The sequence below is a fragment of the Triturus cristatus genome, chromosome 4_1 (assembly GCF_964204655.1).
Source record: "Triturus cristatus chromosome 4_1, aTriCri1.1, whole genome shotgun sequence".
NCBI classification, from domain to species: Eukaryota; Metazoa; Chordata; class Amphibia; order Caudata; family Salamandridae; genus Triturus; species Triturus cristatus.
In genome coordinates this window covers 1,042,877,292-1,042,900,983 of record NC_140585.1, presented here as the reverse complement: position 1 = coordinate 1,042,900,983, position 23,692 = coordinate 1,042,877,292, and the positions used below count along the sequence as shown (strand labels likewise).

At 44.2% G+C, this 23,692-nt stretch overlaps 1 protein-coding gene across 3 annotated transcripts in view; it reads right to left on the bottom strand.

The window, feature by feature from the left end:
* Window positions 1-23,692, bottom strand: part of FAM185A (family with sequence similarity 185 member A) — a 244,251-nt gene that overhangs the window by 138,360 nt on the left and 82,199 nt on the right. For all 3 annotated transcript variants that reach the window (XM_085654017.1, XM_085654019.1, XM_085654018.1), the window contains exon 4: window positions 1,883-2,021. In XM_085654017.1, coding sequence (XP_085510143.1) covers window positions 1,883-2,021 — 139 coding nt within the window. The remainder of the gene's footprint in view (window positions 1-1,882; window positions 2,022-23,692) is intronic.

The window sequence follows — 23,692 nt, the reverse complement described above, 5'->3', positions numbered from 1 at the left end:
CCAATCCAGACACTGCTCTCATGCTCTTTATGATAGTAAAGAGCATGTGTGCAGCACTGGGATTTCGCAGAGCAGGTTAAACTGACCCTCCATCAGAGTCATGGGGGTTGTGTCTGTGCAGTCCCTGGCTCCCTGACAGTGTAGAAAAGTGGAATGCGCATGTCAGGACTCCTGTCCAATGGAACATGCACATTTCAGTTTTATGGCCCCACTTCGGCTCGACGAAACTACACCATAAAGGAAGTACACTGTTACACCCACACAGGGGAAATAATAAATGTAGTATGTATGAGCTAGAGCTAAAAATAACATATGTGGTGTTTGTGTGGCCAGCGGTGGCTCGCAGTGAGTGGGGCGGTGCTCCAACGCCCCCTATGGAGCAGCCGCCGCCGTCCGGTATAAATGTAGAATCTCCAGGCACCCACTTCACAACACTTCTGAATCAGAAGAGGATTGAACCTGCTGTCTGCAACCTGAGAAGAGTCCTGGAGGACTGACCTGCTCTCTCTATTGTATCCAGGACAAAGAAGCGGACTCCAAGGGTCATAAGGCGGACTACCTCATCAAGCTACAGGAACAAAACAAGCTACAAGAGGCCTTTTCCTTTACCCGATCTCAGTTACATGGGATGCACTTCAAGACAAATTCTGGGATGGTGCAATAGTGCCCGACATCCCACCTGACGTCTCCTGCGGCACGCACTTTCTCTTCTCCCGTTCGCCACTCACCCCATCCTACTGCACAGTGTGGCTGCAGAGATGCTTGTGTATTATCCATAGTTTGACGCGCACAAATACAACCCTGTTGTTCCCCTTTGGGTTACCAATCTCTGTGCTAACTTCTGCTGTTGTATGTGAGCGCAGTTTTTGCTTGTTTCTTTAATAGACTTGTTGGTTATTACTTTACAGTTTTTTAAATAAAAAATTATCCTCAGGATTGGTTTCATTGCATATATTGATTGCGTTTTCGCGACTGCCGACTTGCCTTTCAACATGCCCCATTTATTCGATTTGTTCTTGGATCATCGATTGATACTTTCACCGCTGTTTCTTTAGTGGCCCTACTTAATGGACTGCATGTGGACCATAGGCTAATACTGTTAGCATATATATTGTTGTTCTCTTTGTACTATTCTCTAAGAAGTGTCATCACCTGCACACCTTGTTGTTATGTGGTAATTGCCCTGTTTTGACGCTCGAACTGTATGCAAATAAGACAAATGCTGTCAGAAAGTAACATATTTGATCAGGATGAACCTAGTTAGTGTATCTGACCTGTGTTCCAACACGTTCAGAATCAAATTGCGCCTAGGTTCTGTTCTACCACAAACATAGAATATCATCGCACTTTGTACTTGATGCTATTTGTAATTAAACATTTTACAAATTAATATCTCCAGTTCACCTCTTTGGATTTTCTGTGATTTTGTTTATTACATCTGACTCTATTTTGTCATTTGTTTTAGGATTTTTATAGCTTTGCATTTCGACTTAATTACGGTTTTAGTACTGCATACATACTTTACACATTGCCTGTTAGTAAGCCTGTCTGCTTTGTCCCATAGTTACCACGGGGTTGAGCTGAGGTTAATTAAGTAAAGTGAGTTACCCTAACAAGGACTGTGGTTATTACCTGAGGTCCTTACATACCCACCTAAGCAAAAACGCCAATTTCTTACTCCTGCCCAACAGCAAAAGCATTAGCAACACCGAGCATGATTTTAGAGCCTGATTATAATATCAAGTCCACGCCTTTCAAGGACTTCTGTAGGCTTCTTCCTGCTGCTCAAATGCTTCAGTAATTTACATATTATGAATACAGAATCTACTTAGAAGAGGCATTTCCAGCTCCAGCCAACAAGTTTTGTTTTCTTTGGTCTTACCATGTACACTGCCCAGAGCAATGTCGCCAGCAGTTGATGACAGAAGAGAAGACTCTGCATAAAGATACTGTGCTTTCAGCAGACCATCTTCTGTACTAATGTTAACAAAGGTCCCTTGCAGCTTATCCAGATACACAGTCTGCAAAAAAATATGCACCAGAAAATAAGAGTAACAAGGAAATAGCTAAAACAATCCTAAAGTCACCATCTCCTGAACCCATCTGGGAAAACAAACTTCAGTTATTGAGTTATAGTCAAACGCATAACCAACTAAAAAGGATTACCCAAAAAGATTCAGAATGCAGTAATACAACACGTTAATTAGTAATAGAGAAGAACAATAATTTACTATTAGTCATAGCAAATGAGAATACGTGCAATAATCATTATAGGAATGACAGAAAATGTTCATACGAAATGGATGATGAAAAATCCCACTATGGATGTGCATATTACATAAGTGATAGTTTCAGAGGCGCAACTACAGCCAAATTTCCTAGGGGGGCTAAGAAGAAATTTCAGGGGGAGGGGGGCTAATTCTTCCAGCAATAGGCAGAGTGGAGATGCAGAGGCTTCAAGAAGGGGTGAAAAAACAACAAACCCTCAGTAGTAAGTAGGGATACCTTTCCTCAAACTAAAAGTGACAGGTCCCACGCCCTTAAAACGGCGCAGAAAAGATGTAGAAATGACATGTGTATATGTGACAGCCCTTCCCAGAACTGATGTGGGGGGGGTGTCAAATGGGTTGTGCTAAAGTGCGAGCATTTGTTGATGCCTGTGTTAGGGTGTTACCAGTGCATTTGGGGTATATGTAAAAAAGTTTTTATCTCTAACTGTGTCTGTGCAAAAGTGTCTTCGTGTAAGAGGGAAATGCCTGGGCCTGTTTAAAACTGTGCCTGCAGGGCTGTGACAGATGAGGTCTCAGCAAGAGGAGCTGTGAATAATCAGACATCTCAAGTTCCCCAACCCCCATGGCTTCGTAGCTGCCTAACACAGGGGTTTGCTGCGCAGAGTTGCTATTTTTATAAAAAGAAGTGTCTTTTTTTTTTTGAAGCAGCAAGGCCAATTTGAAATGCCTCCTGACAGATTTCCAAGCAGGGCTCTGGCATGTAGATGTCAAATTGAAAAAAGTGTCAAGGTCTGTAAGCAGAGCAGGGTTGAGAAGAGGAGAAAACCAAGCCCGGACGGGGCCCAAACTTCCCAAGGAGCATCTGAAACAGGATAACACGACAAGCAGAATATAAATCAGGCACCCCCAACACAAAGGCCGGTGCCGCAAAGTCAAAAACTTCAAACAAAGAAGCTGCTTCTAGCTTCCCATGCAGGGACTCTGTCATGATTAGCAGATGTCAAAATTATAAAGTGACAACGGGTCGGGTCGTGAGAAAACTAAACTTCAGGCCTGTCCCAAACTTCCCAAGGAGAATCTGAAACCTGATAACACATGGCAGGAAAACATGCGTGGAGGCAGGAACACGAGGCAGGCTATAAACCTGCCAGTCTTAGCAGCCAGGGCTGTGTTGACTCATCAAGACCTACAAACACATTTCCTGGGGTCAAGCTCCTCAAGACAGTGCTCAGGATTGATTAGCAGCTGTCAAATGATAAGGTGGCACCTAACAAACAATGCAACTAGCAAAAAAGGGTCCCTCCAAAGACCCCCAAAACCTGGTTCTAATCCCTCCACTCCCCTCCCCTCCATAAAGTGTGAGAGCTTTCTAATTCAGCATGCCAGGACAAGTATTAAAAGCATACTTTAGGGGTCCAGCACAGACATTCAAAAACCCATTTGGAACTAGGGGTTTGCTAAACAGGACTAACACAGGAACTTAAAGAGAAGAATGGTGCTAAACAACATGGCACAGAATGATGCTGCATGCTGTACTCTACTGGACATAAATAAATAGGGGTGGCACATTGTTGCAGTCTTAAGGATTTAAGGGCTTATTTAAAGTATTGGGGTAATACATTTAATGTGAACAAGGTTGTAGTTTTAGGGGGGCATGGCTGACCGGCAACCAAGATGGCCGCATCAGAGTATAACCCCACGACTCGTAATTTAAAAACCCCTTACTTCCGTCCAAATATCCGTACAAGCACGGAAATAGAGGTGTACCTGTGATCCCTGGCGCCTCGTGAAGCCTCGGTAAGAAGTTGGCGTTCCGGAGACCACTCTGGGCCGCGAAATAGCTCGAGGGCCGTGACCGGTGACGGCAGCCTGCCAAGCCGGGAGAACACGTGATCGGTCCCAGCGGAGAAGAACGAGTGAGGCAGCGAAGACGGGAGGGACGTCCGTTCCGCCGCTTCTTCCAGCCTCATCTGGTGCAGCACGATGATCAGTGAGTAGTGTGCACACGAAACGGCAAAGCACGGAATCTTCCTGCATCACGGAGAGACAGACGCCATCATTGAAGGAAACTCAGAGGACCTGCGGAGATAGATCCGACACACTGGAGCGATCTGCTGTCTTCACAAGATCGACAGTAGGGGCAGCGGGAGTGCAGAGAACGCCCCCCCTCTTTCATCCACCCCTCCCCCAAGATAATAAGACGCCGGAAAGGCAACGGCTTTGCAGCGAATGCCTGGATGGGGAGAAATCAACCTAATTGAGGACAGACTGGATAAGTAGCCGCAACTAGGGAGGCCCTGGGGGGTGGCAACACACAGGTGCTACAGCCCGGAGGAGAGCAGTGGTGCTGCAAAAAGGACGTCTTATTATTGCTTAACGGACCATATCTGCGCACAGAACCGTTGCCCCTTGCCGCACTGAACAGCTAGGTCGCACAGCTGCCGCGATGGTGGCATCACGTAGGGGCTAAGAGTCGAATTGGACTACTCCCAGGAGGCAAACCAGCATCAGGAGACCTGACCACAATAAGCCCGAAGGTAAAGGCAGCAGAGTCTTCAGGGAAAGTGTGCCATCTCCCCTCCCCCTCTTTCTTGTTTGCACCTTTTGTGACCAACAGCACGGGCTGGACCCAAGCCGAGGTTGAAGAAGTGAGCCGGGCTGGTGTTGGGAGACCGTCATATGCCATATAGTGGGCCAAACAGACACTTAGTGGAACATTGAGAGATCCCAGGGGGCAATATCAGATTGATGGCAGTAAAGGAAGGACTCTGAAGGTGCAATAAAAGCAGGTCTAACGGTTCGCTGTAGTACGTCGGCACAAAAGACCGGGATCACCCAAAACTAAGGCATATTCTGGGGGGTGGAGTGAAAAACACTGGCTGATAGAAGATCAATATATCGGTGGTCATCATAATTACAGCCTTTCCTTGCGTCATGGGCGGAGTAGGATCAACCTCAACATCCACAACTCACACCGGGCCATTGTGGCAGTTGGTGCAACATGGGTGAAACTAGGACTTCACCATGGCAACATTAAAAGGGTCCAAACAAACATATCAAACCAAACTAGAAAAATATGCACATTCCAAGTCAGAAAATATGGAGGAAAAAAACGAAACACAAGGGGCGAAGAAACAGTCAGATGAAGATGCTCCTACACTCCAAGACATTATGGAGGATATATAGGGGGTCCACACCACTCATGAGCAAAAAATGTATTCCGTGACAACGGAGGTTACCCTAATGCATGCAGTCCTATGCACGCTGGGGGAGAGGGTCAAAATAACGGAGGACTCGGTTACTGAGCTCCAATCCACTACACAAAAGTTAGAACTAACGGTGAAGAAATTGCAGTCTACGACTACGGAGCTGGAAGCCAAGTTAGAGGATTATGAGGGGCGATCGCGCAGAAATAACATTCAAATATTGAGAGCTCCGGAACAAGCGGAGGGACAAGCCACCGATCTATTCATGGAAGACCTAATAAAAAAAATCACCTGCAACCCCGCTCTCTCTCCCAGTATTTCTCGGTAGAAAGTGCCCACAGAGTGCTGGGAGGTCCCCAAAACCCTGGGGTTCCCCCACGTCCTATTCTGGCTAGAATATTCAACTATGGGGATAGAGACATAATTTTACAAACCGCGCGTACTGCCCCTCCAATGAAGTTTGAGAACTCCACGATTACATTCTTCCCGGATTATACGATCAATGTCCAGAAGATGAGAAGGTCTTTCTTGGAGGTTAAAAGAGCACTTCTTGAAAAGAATGTTAAATATGCAATGCTTTTTCCGGCAAAGCTATGAGTGACGGCGGATGGGAAAGTTTGGTTCTTTATGACCCCAGAGGACACATGGGACTGGCTGGAGGGATGGGAAACCCATGGAATTCAAAAGAATAACTCGCAAAGGCAGGTGCAGGGGCAAGACAATCGACAAGACGTCCGTGAACTTAGAGATGGCCCTCGAAAATACATGGGTCATGGTGAAGTGAGTAGGCAGAGGACAATGTCCCAAGAAAATCATTGACCCTCGAATAACATGCTGGAAGTCGACAGAGGCTGCCTGACGTCCAATGGGGAGGTTGAATACAGATAAGTAATGCAATGGTTGGAGAGGAAGGTACACTATGGTACTGCTGGACTCTTTGTTATTAACGTGAAATTGAGGGCCTAGTAAAACTACAAGAGGTATGCTGGGTATCAAGGGCTTTGAAAAAGACACAAGCATAATGGTGTTAATGACATGAGGGTGGGGTAAACTAGGATCTTTGGCTTGGGTTTGACCGGGCCGCGTTTCACTATGAAAGGTTCGATGAGGTTGGGCTTACAGGCGCTCTGCAAAGTTGGGGGGTGGGCAGTTTGGAGTCCACGTCGCAGGGAGGCAGGGAGGGGGGGGTGGGTTTAGGTAGATCACTAAGGGATTGTTACAGTATTAGTCAATGTTTGATGTGGTTCAGAGTAATGATTTTTGACAGTGCAAGGGAAATACATGACCTAGTAGTAGCACGAACAGTATTAAGACAGCCTGTACAGTTGACCGTTATGCCGCTCCACACATACGGAGAGGAGAAAGGGTGGAGGTCTGTGTGCACATTATCTCTGGGAACTAATGGGGTTGAGCATATTAAACAAATGAGACCAAGGGGAGACTCCTCAACCGGGCCGCATCAAAATACTTTTGTGGAATGTTAATGGGTTGGGAGATAGAATAAAGAGAGTAATTGTGCTGCAGTATGTAAAGAGACAAGCCCCTGACATGGTGTTACTACTGGAAACTCACATACAAGGTACCTCTTATTGTGCCCTGAACAGATGGGAGTATAAACTAGTGGCCACCGCCGGATACACCAGGGGATCCAGAGGGGTGGGGATTCTTCTTCACAATTGTTCCCCTTCAAGGTTCAATCTGTTACACATGACACGTTGGGTAGGTTTGTGACATTTTCAGGTACATGAGAGGGACGATTACTCCACTTTACATCTCTTTACTTTATCCACCCCGACTGCACTCCCCAGCCCTGACGGATCTGGGAATACATTTGCTTAAATTCACTGAGGGAGTGATTGGACTTGGATAGGAGCCCACCGAAACAGGGAGGGCCAGCTGGAAGGAGGTTGGGAGATTTCTTTAAAGCAATAGGTCTGATGGATGTCTGGAGAGCGCACAACCCATCATCACGCCAATATACTTTCCTCTCAGGCGTACATGGGAGTCTGTCAAGAATAGACTACATATTCGGTAGAGCCGAACAACTCTCTATGTTCAGAGATGTGACACACCTACCCAGAGGTATCTCAGACCATTCTCCAGTTGCAGTCACTTATGGAGGTAATTTCCCCGCCGAGCGTTACGATAAAACACTTAATCATGGGTATATACAAATACCGATGATATGGGAGGGGCTCATAGAGGCTACAGAAAACTATTTTAATGAAAATAAGGGGTCAGTTAATTCGGCCTTCCTGCTATGGAAGACATATAAAACAGTGATCAGGGGGCAGGGAGTATCGGTGATTGCGGGATACAAAAAAGAAAAACAAAAGTGGTTGCATACAATAGAAGAAAAAGTCTCTCAACTAGAAGGCGTGCTAGCTACCTTGGCAACCCCCGAAGTCAAACACAGACTGCTCCTAAACCAAAAAGAATATAGAGACATTGCAGAAGAGGCGGCCAAGGCTCATTACCGGGCCACGCAATGCTGCGTGTATGAGACAGGAGACAAAGCGAGCAAACTGCTGGCATGGCTGGACAAAAGTGAGCGGGCCTTCAGATGGGTGTCTGAGATTGTGACGGAGGGTGGGGTCCGACTCAAAGATAGGAACAGTATAGCAGAGGCATTCGCAGAATATCTTAAATTGATATACGGGCCCTCAGGTCAGTCTATTGACACAGAGGCGAGGGAATTACTGACCACTCTTAACTTCCAGTTTGGGAAGATACGGAGGTCGAGGAGTTAGATCCTACTACAGAAGAAGTGACCAGGGCAATTGGAGCATTGCAATCGGGGAAAGCAATGGGACCGAGTGGTCTCCCCAGTGAGCTATTTAAAACAAATGCATCAACTATTGCCCCCTACTTGATAGATATGTACGAAGAAAGTGTTGCAAGGAGAATTCTCCCTGAAACACAATGGCTGGCTAATTTGGTAGTGATCCACAAGAAGGGAATACCCCCTGAGCGATGCGGGTCATACCGGCCGATTTTGTTGCTAAATTCAGAGGTGAAAATCCTGGCAAAAATCTTGGCCACGCAGCTGTCAATGCTACTCCATAAATTGATTCACCCTGACCAGTCCGGATTTATGCCGGGCAGGAATACTGCACTCAATCTTCGACGTCTTAATGGAGTTTTGGGTAGAGCTGGGACCATAAAAGAGGAAGCAGTGATAATGTCCCTAGATGCCAAAATCTAATTGAATGGCCTGTTTGCAGCGTTAGAACGTTATGGCTTAGGACCGAAATTCTTGTCATGGGTTCGGCTCCTGTATTCGGAGCCTCTGACGAGAGTGACGGTAAATGGGGACCGGTCAGCAACTTTCACTTTACAGAAAGGGACGAGACAGGGATGTCAACTTTCCCTGTTGATATTTCCTCTAGTTCTGGAACCTTTGCAATTTGGATTAGGGGATATCCTCTTATAAGTGGACTAAATTGGACAGGGGATTGGGAGGATAGAATCTCCCTTTATGCAGATGATATTTTACTCTATTTGGCCAAACCATATTTCTCAATACACAGAATACTACATATATTCACCCTTTTTCAAAAATACTCAAGTTATACCATAAATTGGGAAAAATCACTTATCTACATACTTTCTGGGAGTGGTTTCAGATTGCCCATACACTGCGGAGCTAGGGTGGTCACTGAGGGCTTTCGATATCTGGGGATCTATGTCACGACAGATCCAGTGGCTTTTTACAATAATAATCTGCCCCCCCCCCCCCCTCTGCCCCTTACAAGACGATGTGCAGCATTGGAAGACCTTGCCACTCACGTTACTCGGTAGAGCGGCGTTATATAAAAATAATGGCTTTGGCCCGATTTGTTTATGCGTTACAAAACACACCCTACCCTGTCCCAAGCAAATATTTTCAGGCAGTGGAGTCAGAAGTTCAGACCCTTCTTTGGAATGATGGGACCTCCTGCATCTCATTGACAAAGCTCAAGAAAAGCTGGTAGGATGGTTGAATTGCCCTCCCAGCAATCAAAAGTTACTATCAGGCCTCCCAGTTAGCAATCGTAAATCATTGGGTACATTGGCCAGTGACCGAACCCGCTTATAGGAAGGATGGATACCATATGACTGAGGGGGGGGGGGGGGTCTCATCGAAGGGCACTATATGAAGGGAAGAAAAATAGCCCAGTATATACCCCAACTGTGACCATGGTTGCAGTATGGCAAGTGGGGACATCCTATTTTTCCATCCCAAAGCGTATTACACAGGTTACCCCCCCTATTCGAGACAGATCATTTGGGGCTCCTGACAAAATGTCCTGGATTCAATAAATGGGATCTCAACGGTTGGAGATGTGTGGGCGGGAGGTAAGGTGGTCCCCTTCAGTGACCTTCAACGAGACTATGAGCTAAGCACACAGGAAACCTTTAGATACTTCCAAGTTAGGAATGCGCTATATAAGCCACTCCCTAGAGGTACAGATCTTTCGGCCGCCTATCCACTGGAGGATAGACTACTTGATGACTATCTAAAAGAAAAAGCAATCTCTTTGACTTACAAGAAGATATTGAATAATACACTGGATAAATTGGGGAAAATCCAAACCAAATGGGTGGATGATTATGTGGGTGACTTAGACAATGAAGAATGGCAGTAGGCATTGGCATCCCCTCGGGAGGTAGCGATTCGGTCCAGGTTTAAGTGAATTCAGCTTAAGCTCTTACATAGAGTATACAACACCAGTGTAACACTGGTTAAAATGGGTACTATAAGCTCCTCACTATGCCCCAGAGGTTGTGGTCAGGTTGGTATGTATTTACACCTGTGGTCGGATTGCCCAATAGTGCAGTTGTATTGGGAGAAAATCTCAAAAATGTGGGAAGTCTGTGGAAGAACCATGGAAGTCACGCCCCGGCTGTGCCTTCTCAATATATCGGAGGCGACTGACCTGACGGCAAAAGAGAGGATCTGGGTTTCCTTGGGAAATGTGGCGGCAAAATTGAATATAGCAAATACTAGGAAGGGAGCCACGGCGCCAAGTCTCCGAGACTGGGAGGCTGACATGGACTGGTGCATGGAAATGGAGAGGGTGAAATATGAAGGGAGAGTATGCCCACAAAAATGGACTAAGATTGGTGGGGCATGGAATAAATGTAAAGGAATGTTGTGGGTGCAGTTTGATGATCCCCTGTTGCAGGAATGAATAAACAATTGGGAGATATGCGGTCACAAAGTAGTAATGAAGGTATGCAAAATAGGGAAATGTTGGACGGCGGCAACAAAATGATGGTGACTATACAAATGCACTGTATCAATTTATTGTCAACCGTTATCCCTTGGTTTTTCTTACTCAGTAAAAAAAAAAAAAATACGTTGTCATTTTAAATGGTGCTTAGCGCTATGTAGGATTGTATTCTTGATGTTTTAATTAATGTTTAAGGCGTTGTGGTATACTTGTTAATGTGAATATTTTTAGAGGCATTGAGGTGAAATGGGGTTGTAGTTTCAAGGTTTTAAACTGCACTTAGCATAAGGAGAACTGCATGTAGTGTGAATAATGTGGCTTGTTCCGAGGAGTGACCCAGGGTACCAGTGCTAACGTTTTAAATAATGTGTAGAGCAGTGAGGGCTTGCACTAAAATGTGAATAATGTTAGAGGTTTGGGTGACAGACGGTTGTAACCTTAAGAGGTGTACAACGCGTACAAACATTTTTACAGTGTTCAATGATTGTTTAAGGGACCCAGAGACAGCAAAATATCCCAAACAATTTAGCAATAGACTACTGATTTCCTTCTGCACTGTCATGCATTCACTTCAGTGCACGGAGAAAATCACAGATTTCCCAAGACTCTGGAGTCTCAATCAGGTACCGCTTCTACCCGATTTTCATGGATTGGGGCTAGGAGGAAAGAAGCCTTAGCTTCTTGGCGCTTCCATTGTCATACCGATGCCCACCATTGCCATCCCATTGCCCTACAATATCCCACCCATGCCTTTAATTAAAGGCAATTGTAGTTGTCATTTGTGGCATAAGAACTTCGGGAGGTGGTTAGAATTAGACATTGATTCATGGGTGTATTTATAGCTAAATAAATATTCATTGTTTAATTTAAAAGGTACAGGTCTAATAAAACAAGCTTAAACATTTTCAGGGTTGTCTAAGTTTTCAGATAAAAACTTTTCTGCTTTCAGATGGAACCCTCTATTGAATTATTAGCACATGATTAATGCCTTGCATTAATATGAAACTTGTGATCTTCTAAGCTGCTTCTTATGTGTCATATGTGGGGTGACGTTTTTGACATTTGGCTGATTCGGTTCTTCTACTTTTAAACATGCAGCGTTTTTTTAATAATCATGGCCCAGAGGGGGTGGCATTTTTTGAGTGCGCTTGCCGGTAGAGAGAGACCTCTGATACAAATCTTATTTTAGATGTTGTCTCTGATTCACCACTTCTACACATTATTTTTCTAGCCTCCTAACTGGCGTTTGCTCCTTGCTCAGATTTTCATTCTACAATTTTTAATGTTAGAAATTAGCAAACGATAACTTACACAGTCTGCTGATTTCCATTGGATTACTTTTCACCACTTGAAGTGCTGAGAGGATTCTTTGGCGCATATTCAATATCTATGCTCTTCAAGACACTATGGCTATATTTCAAATAATTACCCACGACATATCTCAAGATTACGTCGGCCAAGCTAAAGGAGCGCGATGGTCCAGTGTCCATTTGTTTGCCATTTCTGTCCTTTACCCTAACTTCTGGCGCCCACCGTCATCTGGTAGAAGTATTTGGCCACGGTAGCAGTGAGAGCATATCTGGAGTCTAGATTTGGTGGCTCTGTTGCAGGGCTCATATTGGTAGGCTCCCTTAAGCCCACTGCCTGGTTTTGTTTACATAGGGGTTGTGCTGCATCTTCATTTCCAGTTGTTCGATATACTGAGTCCCTCTGATGCTTTCATTCCGCAGACTTGCCAAGAAGACATCACCCATCACCCCCATCCGCTTTCATGCTTCTTTTATTCCTCCCGTTTTACAAGGCGAGTTGGTTCCTTCTCCATGGGTCAACACATTTTATTTGTGTGGGACAAAGGCGTACTTCCGCAGGCCTGTACAGTAATACGCTTGCCTGACATCGGAGCAACACAAACTGAGCGCAGGGAAGCTGGGGAAAAACACCCTGGCATGAGTGACAAAATCTTTATTTGGATGAAACACTTGCTTGTGACTTGTAATTCTAGATTTGAAACCCTCAAGACCATCTTCACATGCAATATTTTATTTGATTACATTCGTGCACTATATTTTGGGGTATCACTACTTTCAAAGTGCAATTGAATGACTGTGGCGATTTTGCAACTACAAGCAGAACTTCAGTTGGAAAACTCGACTTCCTTCAAAACGAAAGTAGGAATACATGTCATCTTTTCAATTTGGATTGAATGACACTCTCCTTAGGCAGATCACTAAATTGATTTAATATGTGAAGCGAATAGCTATTGTGTTCAACTGCATTAGGGATAACATACCCAAATGTACAGATCATTTAAATTTGCATTAATATGTTTCAGTTTCTCAAATAAATCACTTCTATTATGCAACACAACGTCATCTTGAAACTAACTCAAACGATCTCTCTCATTGTTTACATTCCTAATATTTTGATAGAGCAGCCGTGCTGGTTGTCTCTAGTGCAGAGGAATAAGCACATTGCCGAAACTGAAAGCAGATGTTAAGATTTGTAATTGTCTATTGACAAGCAACATCTGATTAGAGGTTTCCTAACAACTGGACATTCATGTTCAGTTGTAGTTAAAGTGCATAATTTAAAACGCACTATTCTTGGACTTTGCACCGTCTGCAAGGTCATCCCCAAACTTTTTGCCTTCACTCATGCTATTTTTTGCTGATTTCGTTTTTGTTGGCTTTTGGACTTTGTGCACATTTGCCAGTGGTAACCAGTGCTAACATGTGTATGCGCTCTCCTTTAAACATGGTAAAATTGGTGTACATCCAATTGGCACATTTAATTTACATGTAAGTCCCTAGTAAAGAGGTACTACCTGTACCCAGGGCCTGTAAATTAAATGCAGCTATTGGACCTGCAGCACTTATCCTGCCACCCAACTTGGTAGCCTTTTAAACATATTTCAGGTCTGCCATTGCAGAAATGCCAATGTCCAATGTCAAAATAATCTCCTTTTACCAGGCCTAAACCATCCTTTTTAATACATATAAATCAACCCTGGGGAAGGCCCTAAACAACTTATAGTGTAGAGTGCAACGTATTTTAAAATTTGGTCATGCAGTTTTACATTTTACATGTCCTGGTAGTGAAGAAAAAAAAAATTGCTATAGAATCACTGTCTTCAGGCCTGGTGCTGCAGCTTGGGCCCCATTAGAAGCCCCCATGAAAAATAGTAGAGATGGTAGTGATGCTTGCTTCATTGCTGGAGATGAGCATGAATTGTGTGTGGCTACAGGGCCTGTCCTGCGCCAGATGAGAGGTTGCCACCTAGGCTGACATATGCCACTGTGTTGGATCCTGTGAGGAGTGGAAATGATGATACCGAGGGTCCAGCCGGGCTGGTGTACAGTTCTGCGAGGCAGGGAAGCGGGAGCAAGGTGGTGGGCTGCCTTCGGGTGAGCCCCACCTGCTCTTTCTTTGCTTAAAAACCTGCAGTGATTTAGAGAGAGGCTGTTGAGATTTAGACATTAGGCCACGGTTAGATCGTTTCCAGAGATGCTCAGATGGGATGGGGCGTGCATACTCTGTTCAAATTGTGCCCCTGAGGGCCTACTAAATGCACTTGCAAGACTGTAGTGGCAATTGTAGGAGGGTGAGAGATTTTAGCGCCTCCGCAGAGAAGAGAACTGTGTGGCCAGTGCTCACGTACCGAAAGGGGGAGTATGGTCTCATGCTGATGGTAACAGACCGTACCCCTCAATATATTGGTAAAGGATACACCACCCAGGTCCTTGCAGGCCAACGAAATACTGCAGTACACCACTACTATGTTTGAATTCAGCACGCATGCTAACACAAAACAGAGGACCAAACAGGATGATGCAGAAGTGATTATTGTGACACATATTCTGAAGGCAATTGTGGGCTCATGTACTGCAATGGAGCATAAAATGTAGACCATGTCAATGGAGATCATGCAGCTCTTGGCAAACCAAAAGAAAATTGCAGAAAAGACTAAGGAATTAGAGCTGATGGTGGGGGCAGTCACAGAGGAAGTCGTGGCGATGCGCTCCAAAATCATCAAACTCAGGAGACCACAAATGCCCTTGAGGCTTTGCTGCAACAATCTGTACCTTTTGATTTTCCCAGAGTAGACAGAAACCCCATCAGCAGAGCTATTTTTGAAAAGTTGGATACTGGAAACAATGAAGCTCAGAGGGTTGTTCAAATTTTTACAACGCTTGTATCACCCTCTAGGCATAGGGCTTCACAAAATATCGCCATAACCCAATTCTTAGAAACGGCCGTGATTTTAAAGCAAGATGCAGCATCAACAGCGTGCAGTACAGTGGTCTTATTATATAAATATTCCCGGACTATGCACAACTCGTTAAAATAACAACACAAATCTTTTCTTGCCTTTTTTACTTGTTCCTGGAGAAACGCGGGGATTGGTTGGAGAGCTGGGAGAAATCTCATCAGTTCTGTAAAAGCAAACCTGAAGCACAGCCAGGCTAAACACTGGCTGAAGCATCCCCTGGATCCATGGAGAGAGTGGATGACCAAATACCGTACTCTGGGGTGAGAGATTGTGCATAAAGATGGAGTTCTAGGTTAGAGCTCTGAAGCTAGACAACGTGGGACTGTGATGGAGACCAAGAGCCGAGGAACTAGACTGAACGTTCTGAAGTGGAAGGGCAGTATAACTGATGTCCTGATGTATCACCTCCCTCCCCCTAGAGTATAGTGGGAGCTTGCTTGGCTGAGGGCATGTGCTTTTGATACCATGACTAGATGTGGCCAGCATGTGCCACTCTCCTTCCCTGGACTTGTATACAAGTTATACTGAGTTGCTGTTGGAGTTGGGAATGGGAGGGAGGGCTCATATGGGTGACTGGAGGTGTTGGGAAATGCTTATATGAAATGTTCAGTACACAATTTCCCCGATTCTTTGGGTGCTGGATGGGTGGGTTTGGGTGACAGATATGACTTTTTGAAGTGCTGTCTGTATTGGTAATATTAGATGTGTAGATGGTGTGATGTAGCATAGTGTGTTAGGGTAGGAGATGTGGCATACAAGTCATTATTTTGCATCAGTCGAGCTATGGTGGGTAAGGTTTGGATGAGGACGAGGAATGTCCAGAGGTTGAATGATTATAAAAAGAGGCTCATAATACAGATATTCTTCTGGAATTAGAGGGTGGGAATTGTGTTTCTTCAAGAGACACACACCCTGGATGTCCTTGGACACTCTAAGCTAGCTTGAAGATAGAGGGGTGACCTTTATTACTCTTCCTAGTACTCGTTTTACAGGAGGTTCACATGGTTTATAGTGTGCCTTTCAGAATGTTACAGGTGACCATTAGGGCTCTTATGTCATGGTGAGCAGTGGCTTTTATGGCCTGTAGATGTGTCTCCTTGATGCTCCAGTACCATGATAAAAATAGTAACACTTGCCAGAGAGAAGCATGACATCAAGTATGCAGTGTTAAGGGTCTTTATTTACCCAGATTACACACAGTCAGGCCAAGAACCACCAAGTTCATGGTGGTTGGAAAGATGCAGGTTTTCACGGATCATCAAGCAATAGCTGCATGTGTCAAAAACAATGAAAAACAACACTGGCCATAACACAAATGAACAAGCATCATCACACACACACTTTGTGATGTCAAATTAGCATACCTGGTAGGAAGTTGATGTGTGGGGAGGAACCAAGTACTGACTAATGAATATGAGGAAGAAGTTCTTCCAACTTGTCGCAACCCACCTGTTGTTCTCACATATTTAAATGTATAGTAATCGCCTGTGGTTGTTGTACTGAACTGTTGGACAATGTCATCTGTCAAAGAGAAGTGCTTGCTGATATTATGTTGCCAATCAGATAGAGGGAGGGGATATACTAAGTAGACAGTGTGGACTATATCAATGTAATCCCTTCACTGGCTGTCTCCTAGCAGTTTTGCCTAGTTGTTATTGTTATGGCTACTGAACGGAAGGGAATTGCCAGCCCTTAAAGAGGCCTGAGTTATTTTATGGTCAGGTTCAATGTGGTCGGGGGAAGGAAAGCAAACTAGTTTAGTGATATACTACTCAGGTACTGCTCAGTTGCATAGTTGAAGTAATGGGGTAAAAGGTATGAGATTTCAAATATTGAAGTTACAACTTGGCTAATATAGAACAGAGGGGTGAGCCGCTCTTGAAATTTAGATTAATGTTATGGAATTTCAACTATTTAATCAGAAACTGGTGTATGTTAACAGACATAATATAGACATATTGTTTCCTCCAGAAACCAACCTCTTCTGAAATCACACTGCTAATATCGCTAAAAAGTGGGGTGCATATAGATTCTTTGCATCAGGGGCCATATTAATAAAAAAAAGCAAATTCACTACAAACATATGCATACTGACTAGTAGTATTATAATGGAGCTACCCAACAGTCTGTAAGCCTAGCTCAATCATAGAGTTCTGAAGCTTCCCTGTTCACTGCTTAGAGCTTTACTTTTGACTGTTGATGGTAGTCACTGCACAGATGCTGCCATGCAGTCATGCCGGGTGCTTTCTGAGTTATTAAGCACATGCTCAGTGACTTGAGTATTTTGCACCCGCCGCCACCATTGGGGGTGCAGCTAAGAGGGAATAAAAAGGCCTGCAGGGGTTCACTGCAGGGCGTAAAAACTCATGTGAGCAGAGAAAAACAATTGAGCCCCTCCCCTGCTATTGAAGCCTAGAAGTGAGACATCCATGGGAAGCCAATGCATAACTAAGGTGCTTCAGTCAGCATTGAAGGGAAAGTTATTTGATGGCAGTGTCAGCGACAGCAAGGTGTGAGCAAAGGGGCATCGAAGTTCAATTAGTGCTGGTCTGCTAAAAGTTAGAGGAGAATAAACAGTACAGTACATCCCCAGACTTCTCCTTAATAGACTCCTTGGGGAGCTGAAAAGACGTACAACATGATGTATGGGGTTGTGAGCTGAGTGGAGTTAAAGTGAGTGCAAAAGACTGGTGCAGATTGGTCCTTGTCTTCTTGCTCGATTTTGGAATGATTCTGTTTATTTTGGGCAATACAGTTTGGAGAAGCTGTGATAAAAAGAAATAATTGAAAGTGATCCAATACAAGTATAAAATACTAAGCAGAACAAAGAGCTGAATGCAAGTAGGTGGAAGTAAATAAAAAGCATAGCATGCTAGAGCCTTTATTTTCAGCCTGCCGAGTGCCACCCAGTGTTCCTTCTTTTCCTGCCAATAGGTTAATGGGTGTTCGGAACAACATGAGTAGTTAATGCCAGTGGTGTCACTGACAACAAACTGATTCTTCTCACTAGCCATTATTTTGACCGGTACCTCCTCCTTTGGCGACATCTACTTTATTGTTTAGCAGTCAGCACAAGAAGGAGAACTTAGTAAAGGACTCGTGTCACTGACAGCTAAATTTGCAGACTTCTCGTTGTCTCAGTATTATGTGCGATGTCTCCTGCACCTGCCGGAAATACAAATTAAGCAGGAAGTCAGTGAAACTTGGATATCATCATGACAAATGCTTACCATTAGTGTTCTCATACATAAACTTTTACTAGACATTACACCGGAACAGCTAAATTGGTGTCCTCCAAAGGACCATGGGACCCCTCTGCAATGCAATAAAGTTAAATACATTAATTACATAATAGTTAGTGCCCCTCCAAGGCCCTTGGATCCCCCCTAGAAAACAGGGGAGGCAGACAAAAAGTGGATAAATAAACAAACACTAGCTGGTGTCCCTCCAAGGTCCACGAGACATCAATGGGAGGTGAGCAAAATCAAAAAAAGTATTAAATAATAGCCAGTTTCCCTACAGAGCCAATGGAACCATAGCCACTAACAGACACTAGCAGAAACAAATAACCTACATTCCCATAGGGGTCCCTTGGGCCCTGGAGTGAAACTGACTATTATTTAATACTTTTTTGATTTTTCCCCACCTCCCATAGATGGCTCACGGACCTTTAAGGGACGCCAGCTAGTGTTTGTTTATTTATTTATCCACTTTTTGTCTGCCTCCCCAGATTCCTACGGGGGATCCAAGGGCACTAACTATTATTTAATTAATTTATTTAATTTTATTGCATTGCAGAGGGGTCCCATGGTCCTTTTGGGGACACCAATTTAGCTGTTCCAGTGTAATATCTAGCAAACAACAAAGTTAGTTTATGCATGAGAACACTAATGTTAAGCATTTCTCATGATGATATCCAAGTTTCACCGACTTCCTGCTTAATCTGTATTTCCTGCAGGTGCAGGAGACATCGCACATAATACTGAGACAACAAGAAGTCTCCAAATTAACTGTCAGTGACACGAGTAATCTGCTAAGTTCTCCTTCTTGTGCTGACTGCTAAACAATAAAGTAGATGTCGCCAAAGGAGGAGGTACCGGTCAAAATAATGGCTAGTGAGAAGAATCAGTTTGTTGTCAGTGACACCACTGGCATTAACTACTCATGCTTGTTCCTAACACCCATTAACCTATTGGCAGGAAAAGAAGGAACACTGGGTGGCACTCAGCAGGCTGAAAATAAAGGATCTAGCATGCCATGCTTTTTATTTACTTCCACCTATTTGCATTCAGCTCTTTGTTCTGCTTAGTATTTTATACTTATATTGGATCACTTTCAATTATTTATTTTTATCACAGCTTCTCCAAACTGTATTACCCAAAATAAACGGAATCATTCCAAAATCGAGCAAGAAGACAAGGACCAATCTGCACCAGTCTTTTGCACTCACTTTAACTCCACTCACCTCACAACCCCATACATCACATTGTACGTCTTTTCAGCTCCCCAAGGAGTCCATTAAGGAGAAGTCAGGGGATATTATTCAATGTTGGTGGCTGCTTCAATTCGCACTAAGAGCACACCTTCTCCCCAGGATGTGCTGTGCTGCTGATTCTCCTCTGACTTCGATGCCCCTTTGCTCACACCTTGCTGACGCTGACAATGCCAAAGATCTTTCCCTCGAATGCTGACTGAAGCAACTTAGCAATGCATTAGCTTCCCATAGATGTCTCACTTCTAGGCTTCAATAGCAGGAGAGGGGCTCAATTGTCTTTCTCCGCTCATAAGAGTTTTTACGCCCTGCACAGTGAACCACTTCAGGCCTTTTTACTCCCTCTTAGCTGCACCCCCAATGATGGCGACGGGTCCAAAATACTCAGTCACTAAGGCATGTACATGCCACTCCAGTGCTTAAAAACTCAGAAAGCACCCGGCATGACTGCATGGCAGAAACTGTGCAGTGACCACCATCAACAGTGAAAAGTAAAGCTCTAAGCAGTGAGCAGGGAAGCTTCACAAATCTATGATTGAGCTAGGCTAACAAGAATGTTGGGAAGCTCCATTATACTATGCATATGTTTGTAGTGAATTTGCTTTTTTTATGACTATGGCCCCTGATGAAAAGAATCTATATGCACCCCACTTTTTAGCGATGTTAGCAGTGTGATTTCAGAAGAAGTTGGTTTCCTGAAGAAACAATATGTCTATATTATGTCTGTTAACATACACCAGTTTCTGATTAAATTGTCGAACCCCCACACATTCCACAATATGAATCTAAATTTCAGGAGAGGCTCACCCCTCTGTTCTATATTAGCCAACTTGTAACTTCAATATTTGAAATCTCATGCCTTTTACCCCATTACTTCAACTATGCAACTGAGCAGTACCTGAGTAGTATATCACTAAACTAGTTTGCTTTCCTTCCCCCGACCGCATTGAACCTGACCATAAAATAACTCAGGCCTCTTTAAGGGCTGGCAATTCCCTTCCGTTCAGTAGCCATAACAATAACAATTAGGCAAAACTGCTAGGAGACAACCAGTGAAGGGATTACATTGATTTAGTCCACACTGTCTACTTAGTATATCTCCTCGCCCTATCTGATTGGCAACATAATATCAGCAAGCACTTCTCTTTGACAGAGGACATTGTCCAACAGTTCAGCACAATAACCACAGGCGATTTCTTTACATTTAAATATGTGAGAACAACAACAGGTGGGTAAGCGACAAGTTGGAACAACTTCTTCCACATATTCATTATTCATTACTTGGTTCCTCCCCACACAAACTTCCTACCAGGTATGCTAATTTCACATCACAAAGTGTCTGTGTGTGATCATGCTTGTTCATTTGTGTTACCGTTACTGTTGTTTTTCATTGATTTTGACACATGCAGCTATTGCTTGATGATCCGTAAAAACCTGCATCTTTCCCACCACCATGAACTTTGAGGTTCTTGGCCTGACTGTGTGTAATCTGGGTAAATAAAGACCTTTAACACTGCATGCTTGATGTCATGCTCTTCTCTGGCAAGCATCACTATTTTTATCATGGTACTGGAGCATCAAGGAGACACATCTACAGGCCATAAAAGCCACTGCTCACGATGACATAAGAACCCTAATGGTCATCTGTAACATTCTGAAAGGCACACTATAAACCACGTGACCCTCCTGTAAAACGAGTACTAGGAAGAGTAATAAAGGTCATCCCTCTATCTTCAAACTAGCTTAGAGTGTCCAAGGACATCCAGGGTGTGTGTCTCTTGAAGAAACACAATTCCCACCCTCTAATTCCAGAAGAACATCTGTATTATGAGCCTCTTTTTATAATCATTCAAACTCTGGACATTCCTCGTCCTCATCCAAACCTTACCCACCATAGCTCGACTGATGCAAAATAATGACTTGTATGCCACATCTCCTACCCTAACACACTATGCTACATCACACCATCTACACATCTAATATTACCAATACAGACAGCACTTCAAAAAGTCATATCTGTCACCCAAACCCACCCATCCAGCACCCAAAGAATCGGGGAAATTGTGTACTGAACATTTCATATAAGCATTTCCCAACACCTCCAGTCACCCATATGAGCCCTCCCTCCCATTCCCAACTCCAACAGTAACTCAGTATAACTTGTATACAAGTCCAGGGAAGGAGAGTGGCACATGCTGGCCACATCTAGTCATGGTATCAAAAGCACATGCCCTCAGCCAAGCAAGCTCCCACTATACTCTAGGGGGAGGGAGGTGATACATCAGGACATCAGTTATACTGCCCTTCCACTTCAGAACGTTCAGTCTAGTTCCTCGGCTCTTGGTCTCCATCACAGTCCCACGTTGTCTAGCTTCAGAGCTCTAACCTAGAACTCCATCTTTATGCACAATCTCTCACCCCAGAGTACGGTATTTGGTCATCCACTCACTCCATGGATCCAGGGGATGCTACAGCCAGTGTTTAGCCTGGCTGTGCTTCAGGTTTGCTTTTACAGAACTGATGAGATTTCCCCCAGCTCTCCAACCAATCCCCGCCTTTCTCCAGGAACAAGTAAAAAAGGCAAGAAAAGATTTGTGTTGTTATTTTAACTAGATGTGCATAGTCCGGGAATATTTATATAATAAGACCACTGTGCTGCACGCTGTTGATGCTGCATCTTGCTTTAAAATCCCGCCCATTTCTAAGAATTGTGTGATGGCGATATTTTGAGAAGCCCTATGCCTAGGGGGTGATACAAGCGTTGTAAAAATTTGAACAACCCTCTGAGCTTCATTGTTTCCAGTATCCAACTTTTCAAAAAATAGCTCTGCTGATGGGGTTTCTGTCTACTCTGGGAAACCCAAAAGGTACAGATTGTTGCAGCAAAGCCTCAAGGGCATTTGTCGTCTCCTGGAGTTTGATGATTTTGGAGCACATCTCCATGACTTCCTCTGTGACTGCCCCCACCATAAGCTCTAATTCCTTAGCCTTTTCTGCAATTTTCTTTTGGTCAGCCAACAGCAGCCTGACCTCCATTGACATGGTCTACATTTTATGCTCTATTGCAGAACATGAGCCCACAGTTGCCTTCTGAATATCTGTCACAATTATCATTTCTGCATCATCCTGTTTGGTCCTCTGTTTTGTGTCAGCATGCGTGCTGAATTCAAACATAGTAGTGCTGTACTGCAGTATTTCGTTGGCCTGCAAGGACCTGGATGTCGTTTCCTCCACCAATATATTGAGGGGCTCGTCAGTTATCCTCCGCATGAGACCATTACTCCCCCTTTCGGTACGTGAGCACTGGCCACACAGTTCTCTTCTCTAGGAAGGCGCTAAAATATCTCACTCTCCTACAATTGCCACCTCAGTCTCACAATCGCATTTAGTAGGCCCCCAGGGGCACAATTTGAACAGAGTATGTTCGCCCCATCCCATCTGAGCATCGTTGGAAACCATCTAACCATGGCCTAATGTCTAAATCTCAACAGCCTCTCTCTACATCACTGCAGGTTTTTAAGCAAAGAAAGAGCAGGTGGCGCTCATCCGAAGGCAGTCCACCACCTTGTTCCCGCTTCCCTGCCTCACAGAACTGTACACCAGCCCGGCTGGACCCTCGGTATCATCATCTCCACTCCTCACAGGATCCAACACAGTGGCATATGCCAGCCTAGGTGGCAACCTCTCCTCTCCTCATCTGGCGCATGATAGGCCCTGTAGCCACACACAATTAATGCTCCTCTCCGAAAATGAGGCATCACTACCATCTCTACTGTTTTTCATGAGGGCTTCTAATGGGGCCCTCGCTGTAGCTCCAGGCCTGGAGGCAGTGATTCTTTTGCAATTTTGCAATTTTTTACAACCAGGACATGTAAAATTTTAAAATACATGACCAACTTTTAAAATGCGTTGCACTCCGCACTATAGGTTGTTTAGGGCCTTCCCCAGGGCTGATTTATATGTATTAAAAAGGATGGTTTTGGCCTGGTAAAAGGAGATTATTTTGCCAAATGATATTAGCATTTTAAATCTGCCAACAGGCTGCAATGGCAGACCTGAGGTATGTTTAAAAGGTTACTAAGTTGGGTCACACGATAAGTGCTGCAGGTCCAATAGTAGCATTTGATTTACAGGGCCTGGATACAGGCAGTACCACTTTACTAGGGACTTGTATGTAAATTAAATGTGCCAACTGGATGTACACCATTTTTACCATGTTTAAAGGAGAGAGCATACATATGTTAGCACCGGTTAGCACTGGCAATGTCCCAAAACCA